An 8,869-nucleotide genomic window follows, 5' to 3' on the forward strand; every position below is an offset into this window, starting at 1 on the left:
TTTCCAAATTTCACACATGCTTGCGATTTCACTCTCGTCACCTCCATTTCACCTATCGTGTTTTCCATGCATTAATACATTTAACATGCGCAAAATGTTGACGAGGTTGTGGAATCCTGAAGAGAGATCACAGTTTCGAAAGCACCGACCAGAGCTTTCACCTTACTCTTCCTGTTCTCGACAAGCTTACATGCAGTCTCCTCAATCATGTTATTTAACAAACTCTGCACAATTTTCTTTTCTTGCACATCTTTGCGTCTCAAAACAATTTTCTCAGATTCCCTTTTTGCAATATTAGCTTCACCTTCACAAACTTCTTTTTTCTTAAGGTTGTTCTTGCCGGTATCAACCTCACCCATCTGACGATCGTTAAGAGCTCTTCTCGTAAATTTGAGTCTTTTCGAAGTGCTATTTTCAGGATGAAGTTCAAACACCTTTACTGACCTAAAGCTCTCCTTTATGGCTGCGGAATTTTTGTCTGTAGTGCAAAATACTCCACCCTTCCTAGGCCTAGTCTTAGATGGAAGTTTGTTTGCACCTGTGTTCATAGAATCACTTTCATGGTATTCACAGGAGGCACTGCTATGGGAAGACTTGAATAACGCCGAAGAAGATAAGGGTGTTCGACGGCTAACTCGAGTTGTTACATCCTTAATATGTCTAATGAAATTCTTCTCAGTGGATGGAGGCAGCTGAGTAGCATGAATTCCTTTTCTAGTGCGCACCAAGATCTTCTCAGCAGGAGGTGCAGATAACCCAGCTTTGAGAGTTCCATTTTGAGACAGTTTCATAGCTTTGTTCTCATAAGTGTCTATTTCTGCTTTTACAACTTTATTTTGGCCCTTCGGTTGAGAAACTCTTTTCACAGAATGTTTGGGAATCACAGAAACAACTTTCTTGACAGATGAAGAAAGAGTTGGTCGTACCAACACCTTCTTCTCACCAGCATCTTTTATCTTGACAGGTAATGAAAGCTGTTCTGATAGTACAATTTTTTTCTTAGTTGTAGATGAAATGTTTCTTCCAATGACAACAGGAACACTGGAGTTGTGTCTTTTTGAACCAGGAGATGGAATACAAACAACAGAAAAAGTTCTTCGTCTTTCTGCTGAAGTCACTGTCTTCTTCGTCTCCCTGCCTTGCTTTTCTGGGATCCTCTTTAATATGGGATTGCTTGTCTTTGTCTTTGTTTCTGAATCATTTTTTATTCCATATTTGCAATAATCATGGCATGAACCAGTTGAGGATGCGAGATAGCGGGAAAGAATCCTCACTCTAGAGTAGGGGATAGTTATATCCCCAGCGGAGTACCTTCTTATATGAACACCTTCGGGCTTAGTGTTCTCATAAATTACTGGAGTAGAAGAATAATTCTCGAGGGTCGGAAAGACAGAATCATTCTCTAGAAGTATTGACATTGAATTCCTCTCTCTGATCGCATCAATACTGTTTTAAATCATTGCCGCTGAAATAAAAAAGGAAAATTCCCGGCCCTGCAGCAGAGTGGAACATTTTCAAACGAGTGAGGCACGGTTAGGGAGAAGACAAAGCAAAATAAAGATGTCCAACAATCACAAAACCCCCCCTGGACACAACAGCGATGAAATTACGAACAGAATTCTTCTTGTCTCATCTTTTGTCGGTTTTCCCTTCCATCTCAGACATGCGTACAAAGAATATTATCATCTATCTGATGAGATTATTAACGAGATCTTGAAAGCACCATCCAAGCGCATGCAGAGATGTAAAAAATCTCGTGCCCCTTGAGACAGAGAGGAGAGGGAGATGAACATATATTTAGGCAAAAGCATTCGGTGTCAAAAACAATAATTTCATTGGCTACGGAGATGGCTTCAATATGGCAATGTCTGCTGGGAAGATACAGGCTCTAAAATTAATGAGAGACCAGAAAATATTGCAAAGATGGCTAATAATTGATTTAAAAAGGATCATGATTTACATCAACTATCAAGAAAAAGAAATGAAAACCAAGTCATACCTTCTTCTCCTTTCTCCGCAATGTTTCTCTAAAAAGGAAGCACAAACGTGGTAGCTGCTTTAAACCAAGAGCTAAAGAAGATATAAACAATGGTTGCAACGCGACTGCTGGATTTTTTGGGGCCAGGAGTTTATAAACGGAAAAGGCGCGTTTTGCGGAAAGCCTTCCCAGGAGGGTGCTGCTGCTATTAAAAGGCACCCTAATAGACATAACAGATTTAACTAAAAGATCAAAATATCCTTCATGCCTTACTTTACTACCTTAAAAAGCCCTTCAAGAAAAGTCTGTTTCTGTTCAAAAATAGAAAAAAAAAGCATCCAATTTTTTGTTTATAGATTTTCATTTTCAAGGTAATATGTTTTTGATAAAAACGATTACGAGTCAAAACGCGTGACAACCTTGGCTGTAAGTGTGATAGTAATTTTTTTTTTTATAATGATTTTTATAAAAATAAATAAAATATTTTTTTTATAAATTTATTGATCATGACATCCGGCACTCAAAACAATAAAAAAAAAATTCAAAATTTTATAAAAATTAAGCTAACCGCAGTGCAAAACAATCACACATATGCTTAAACCTCCATCGTCCCAAGTTCCCAACAATTAATTTGGTTTTTACCACCATTCTCTGCTTTTGCTCCAAGTGTGGTAGCGGGCTTTTCAAATAGCTTTTTCGTCGAAATACTGATGTTTTTTTATATTTTTGGACATCAGCACGATCAAAAAGTACACGTAACCTTCTGCCAAAACACAGTTACAAAACGCGAACAAACACTTCCTTAATCTGTTAACGTATCTTCACAACTTGGATCCTATTTTAGTCTTATCCTCAAAGTTTGGAGCTCACAATCTAATTTGGTTTTGGGTTTCCTTTGCGTGCCACTGACGTCATCGACAGGACAGGATTGCAGTTTGCGATCTGCGAACACATGCTAAGGAGAGAATGACATCATTGCACTTCCGATCAGTAATTAATTAAGCAGGCTAAGCCATGAGAATTATAGGTTTTATTTGGAAATTATAAAATAAAATTATTATGAAGTTTTTAGAATTTTGTTAATTTAAAGTGTTTTAAGGATATATTATCTAAAAATTTGATTTTTTTTTATTTATAATAATTTTTTTAAAAACTAATTTGTCACAAACCACAAACCATCTAATTATTCATCTTTAAATAATAATCCAAATAAACTACCAGTAAGAAATCTTTTAAATCCCTATATAAAGAGAGTGATTGTTATGCCTGGAATATTAGATCTTATTTTATGTTTATGTATTTTTTTTGTCTAACTGAGAATTTTATAAAAATAAAAGATATAACTTACTATTTCTAAGAAAATTTAAAAAATTCTATAAAATAATAAAATATCAATTTGTCACCTGAATAATATTAATATATTAATTTAAGATAATTTTTAAAATTAATTCAATCAAATCCTTACTTAATTTTTATAGATCTAGAAATATAATCAGTGTATTAATTATATTATAAGTCTCAGTTTAATTTCTGACTAATGATTCTTAACGTATATACCTCATTAAGTTCATAATATATTGGTTCAAATATAAATTATAATTATAATTAAATAAATTAGATAAATTAAATAATTTAATTTATTATCAATTCAATAATTAATTAATTTATATTTAAAAATCAGGAATATTGTTTAACAACGTGTCATGATCCTTAAAATATTAGAAAAGTTATTAGCAAGTTTGACTTAACCTTTTAGTGAGCGGTTTCTTAGTGTAATTAATATTTTTCATTAATAATATTCCGATTTAACATTAAGAGCCTGTTTAGGAACACGGTACAAACCGTGTTCAAAAATTAAAGTTTGTTTTTTGCTAAAAATATTTTTTTTTTATGTTTTCAAATCGTTTTAATGTGGCTAATATCAAAAATAATTTTTTAAAAGTAAAAAAATTTATTTTGATACATTTCTAAGCGAAAAACACTTTGAATCGCAACCTCTACCACAATTTTAAACAGATCCTTAAAGCATAGAATATGCCAGTCATATTAAATCATGTTTGTTTTTTACATAATAATCATTGCTCATTTAAGATTTGAAATCTTTTTTAAATTTCATTTCACCTTACCCAATAATTTCTTAGTGAATATTATTTGAGAACAGATGAAACATTTTTTCTAATTCACCTAGGGTAATGAATCATTTCTTGATCACTCAAGTACCTTCATATAGTTCATGTTACACCTAATATCTGCCCTTCCGTTACCTTGATTAAAATAACACGTAACAAGATCAAAGCATAAGATTCTTTATATAAAATAACTTAGTGATCTTAAGTCTAAGGATCATTTACACAACCCTCACATGTAAGCATTTCTATAGACATAGATGATCTCTCCATATAGAATTCCCACGCAAATTAATACAGTGTACATGTCTTATAACAAATAATTGCATATGAGTTCTAGGTATTCCTTACACTTCGGCTTATAAAAACAACTACTTCTTTTATAAAAAAAAAAAAAAGAACATAATATGTATCAGTTTCTACGACTCTAATAAATATCTAATATTTAAGAGAATATCGACCAATAATATTTTAAAAATAATATTTTTGATGCAACATGACTATTGTAATTATTACAATTTTATTATTTTCTTTGAGTAATATTTTTATCTCATAGACTTTATCTTTACTCTAGATTCATTAATATAATATTATATGAATATGAAAGATAAATAAAATTTCTATTAATAATAAATATGTATTCATATAAATATAATAATACCATATATAACTGACCTATTAGCTACAAAGCATATTAAACTAGCAATACACAAAATATTAAGAAAAGGAGAACATAAAAAAAAACAAAACTACATTACATCTAACTTAATTAAGCTGTCGAAATTGTTCTAATTGTCTCGTTCTCGGTATATGCCCTTCATAATTTTAGAGTTCCTCCTGAGAGTAAACTGCATATTCTTAGTTAACCAAAATAACCTGCTTGAATTCTTTCTAGTGTGCTAACGGATTAGTAAAATCCAAAGAAACAATTGATCTACAGCTAAACCTGCTTAATGTCCACCAATACTCTCGAAACCAATGCCCACACAAGTGACCAACATCTACATTTTATACTGATGAACATGAAATATGCACAAGCTCAGGGAGCGGCAAATGACATCTAAATTAAACCACAAACTTTCACGTTTAAAAACTAAAGAAGCAAATATTACAACACTCTGATACATGTGTTAAAGTCGATTCAAGAGCACAATAACAGCAACAAAGTAATGCGTAGACCTTTTATGCTAAACTTACAATGCAAATCTACTTCTCAGCTTGCAAAGAGCTTTGCTTACATGTACACCACAGCAAAATACTTGTATGTCCAATAGAGGATCACTTAAGCTATTGCGATCAGGCACAAAAACAACCTCAGACCATCTTAATATTGGCAGTCATCTCATCTACACCACAGCGGTAAAACTTTTCTAAATACAATTTGCTATGATTGAAGGACTTCCAATATCCCAGCAAGCTGGTCAGCATCTGATACAGGTGAAGTCATCTCATTGAACCATGTAAGTTGATTGACAAGGTGGGCAGAGTAGTGGGGATGTCATGTTGCAATTATAAAGTTATCTATAATAGCAACTCAGGTGATGATTTCTCTGACCAGCCAATCCAGACTAGGTAAGGAAAAGTACAAGATGAGAAAAGAAGGGAGGGCAAACACAAGAGTGATAAGGATGTAGAGGGCTAAGATCACGGCACTAGTGGGTATTGCATACAAAACAATCAGAAGAAACATGACGATTAATGGAAACTTAGCTGTCATGTGAGCAAAATATACCAGAGACTTGCGGAGTGACAAGTGAAGTCTCTCAGCATTGAAGTAGCTAGGGTCGCGGTTAGGTAGGGATTGTTCTGAAGGGATTTGAACGGGCATGGCATGCCTGTTCCTTACTTGGGGGTTAACATGATTTCCTGTGGTTGGATTATTGTTCAAGGGAGCGACAGGCTGATGATCACTGTGGATTGAGGAGAAAGATGACCTGTCACCATTCATGCTCTCAACCATCCACAAAAGAAAATAATTTTTACAAGGGAATCTGAGAATCCCCTTGTAAAAAAGCCTGAATGATAACATATTACACCATGGACAAGAGATGAAAAATGGAAGCAGGATAGGTAGTGTGGGGAGTTTAACAAGGGCCCATTGCAGGCCTAGCACACAATTCTTACAGAGGCTGTGACCGCACCATAAAACATAAGGAACATTCTCCACAATATTGAAGGATTCCCAGCAAATTGGGCATTCCAATCTGTCCTCTCTGCTGCTGTTTAAAGAAGGTTCATCATCTGAGCACTGACCTGAAAGAGCTTGCCCTGGCTTTAAAAAGTCATGCTTCAACCTAATGGTTCCTCTAATGAATTTGGAAGCAAAATCCAACATTCTGTCTGTGAGTGAAAACAAGTAGTCAGACTCAGGGAAAAAATACGTTTTGAACACACCAAGTTGAAGCAAGAAGAAACATTAACAGAACAGAGAGCTGCAAAGGTTATGAACTGGGAATGGCAAAGAGTTGATAAGACCATAAACTTGAATACATAACAAACTGGATCTATGAATGCTACCTACCAGCAACATGTATCAGTTTTGATAGAAGAAACTCTTGTTTGGAATTGGAACACCTACTTCAACAATTGAAGAAGCACCAAGTACCAAGTACTAACAATTCGCCTGCCATTTCTATTAATCTTCATATTTCTTTCATGAAACAAAATTTGCAAAAAAAAAAAAAAAAACAGCAATAAGGAATTAATTATACATCATTCTCAAGAACAAAAAAGAAGAAGAAAGAATTATACATGGATTCAGAGAAATATTAACTTATGAATAGAATAGTCTTGTGTTAGTATGCACGGATAGATTTCAGGAGATTTAAAATTAAAATTTCTTATCAACAAAACAATTATTTTAAAGACCCAATTACCAATTAAAGAATTAATTTACAAACTGAATTTACCTGACTGAGATAAATAATTCTTCACTGCTTCTGTTCTTGGTGTTTATATCCAAGAGTTGAAAAGGAGAGAGACGCGTCGAGTCTCTAATTCTAATCGCGACACAAGAGAAACATTTGAGGATGATGATTACCGGATAAACATTTGAGCATTGATCTCGAGTTGCATAAATTCGGATTACGACTCAGTTATCAAAATCTATCCAAAGCAAACCAAATAAAAACTCGGTTCTCAAATTTTGTAACCTATTTTTTTAAGGAAAAATAAAAAACACTGGACTTATTAGAGCATTCTCTCAGCCAATAAAAATATAAAAACTCTGTACTTGAGATCTTGGCCAGTAATGCCAGTAATAAAAAGGGCTTGTTTTCTTTTTCTGTACTAAATTTTGCTTATTGGGTTTGCAGGATATTCAGTGAGCCGTGAGATTAGTTGTAGTGCGCGCAAACTGGCCCGGACACCCACGTAAAAAAAAATAAATAAATAAAATATATATATTATATATATATAAAACTCTTAAAAGTCCAAGTCACTCTTCGGCTGTTAAACCATCCTCGTCTTCCGAGGTGATTAAAAGATATCTTCCTGTACCGTAGATGTTATTTGTTAAAATATATTTTATTTAAAAATATATTAAAAAATATATTTGAATACTAAAAATATATTTTATTTATATTAATGAAATGATTAAAAAATACTAAAAAAATTAATTTGAATAACAAAAAAAATTTAAATTTTAATAAAAAAAATTTAACCTCTACTCCAAACTAGTATTAAATTCATTGATTTGAAATCTAATTCGAGTTAGATTTACTATTAGAATAATTATGATATCAATTTACTCAATCTCAATTGATTGGATAAAAATTAAGTTGACTTAAATAATCTAATTGAACACAATCAACACTTTATTAGGTCAAAAAATTACCTTAAAAAAAATTAAAAAATCAATTTAATTTTAAAATTATATTTGCTTTGGATTTTAGATGTAAAATTTAGGTTTCTTAAATTACATGAAAGTCTCTAAATTCTCTAATAACATTAGATATGCTTTTACAAGGATTCAATAAAAGACCCTAAACATTCTCCCTTTTTCCAAACTTAGAATGACAACTTAAAGTTTCATTCCAAAATCAACCATCCTAGTTAACCACTACTATTTCATAGATTATTTTTCTCATACTAAATGATCTATTGTTAATGCTATTAAGAGTGATAAAGGGGGGCATCTTAAGGCCTATTTTATAAAAAAAATGTCTTGAAATGAGAAAAATTTCACTTTGCCGTGGACATTAAAAGAGGAAAAAAAAATTCCCTTTTTCAAGATGATCATGTAAGTTTAAATACCTAGAAAATGAATATCTTGTTATAGATAAATATTACTCCCATAGATTAAATTAAATGGTTAAAAAGAATACAACATCATTTTAACAAAAAATATAGATGTTATTAGATTTTCTATATGATTCAACTATCATGAGTCATATCAAAATTCAACAAAGAGCTTTTGATTACCCTTTTTATTGTTTTGGTCTAAATATAGAAACGTCTTCCTATATAGATAGGATCATAAACCATTATTCTTTATTACATGGTTATAATAGGTGGCTCTTACCTAGTTGGTGAAGGACTCAATAAAGCTTTAAAAGTCGATACTGCTCCTTTTGAGAACTTAGTAGAAGTTTCACCAAAAATTTTAGGATTAACAAAAAGAAGACACATATCTCCCTTTCTACAAAGAACATATAGCCTTCATGTTATACTTGTCGCACGTGAGCGCATGACGTGAGAGGCGTTATGAGGGTCAACTAGTCGTCATCTATTTGTTTGGTTTATAGTCACTAGCAGACTTGGGTGT

The 8,869-nt window shown here is 32.5% G+C and overlaps 2 protein-coding genes across 5 annotated transcripts; both read right to left on the reverse strand.

Moving 5' to 3' along the window:
- Positions 1–1,725, reverse strand: LOC118029014 (uncharacterized). The gene has a single exon (XM_035032778.2). It carries the CDS (start codon positions 1,416–1,418, stop codon positions 81–83), a length of 1,338 nt encoding a protein of 445 aa, XP_034888669.1. The 5' UTR covers positions 1,419–1,725; the 3' UTR covers positions 1–80.
- Positions 1,726–5,165: 3,440 nt separating this feature from the next.
- LOC118029013 (uncharacterized) lies at positions 5,166–7,290 on the reverse strand. Of its 4 annotated transcripts, none has more exons than XM_035032776.2 (3): positions 7,014–7,290; positions 6,626–6,727; positions 5,166–6,444 (listed from the first exon to the last, which is right to left on the reverse strand). In XM_035032776.2, the coding sequence occupies exon 3, from the start codon at positions 6,437–6,439 to the stop codon at positions 5,639–5,641; it is 801 nt and encodes a 266-aa protein (XP_034888667.1). In that variant the 5' UTR covers positions 6,440–6,444; positions 6,626–6,727; positions 7,014–7,290; the 3' UTR covers positions 5,166–5,638. The 4 variants fall into 4 exon arrangements, with proteins under 4 accessions (XP_034888667.1, XP_034888666.1, XP_034888664.1 ...); XM_035032775.2 differs by having other exon boundaries at positions 6,626–6,744; XM_035032773.2 differs by having other exon boundaries at positions 6,626–6,754.
- Positions 7,291–8,869: the final 1,579 nt, after the last annotated feature.

This window comes from Populus alba, chromosome 12 (assembly GCF_005239225.2).
Source record: "Populus alba chromosome 12, ASM523922v2, whole genome shotgun sequence".
NCBI classification, from domain to species: Eukaryota; Viridiplantae; Streptophyta; class Magnoliopsida; order Malpighiales; family Salicaceae; genus Populus; species Populus alba.

Coding starts and splice junctions, on each gene's coding strand:
- LOC118029014 (XM_035032778.2), bottom strand. CDS start 1,418: ATGTCAATACTTCTAGAGAATGATTCTGTCTTTCCGACCCTCGAGAAT.
- LOC118029013 (XM_035032776.2), bottom strand. CDS start 6,439: ATGTTGGATTTTGCTTCCAAATTCATTAGAGGAACCATTAGGTTGAAG.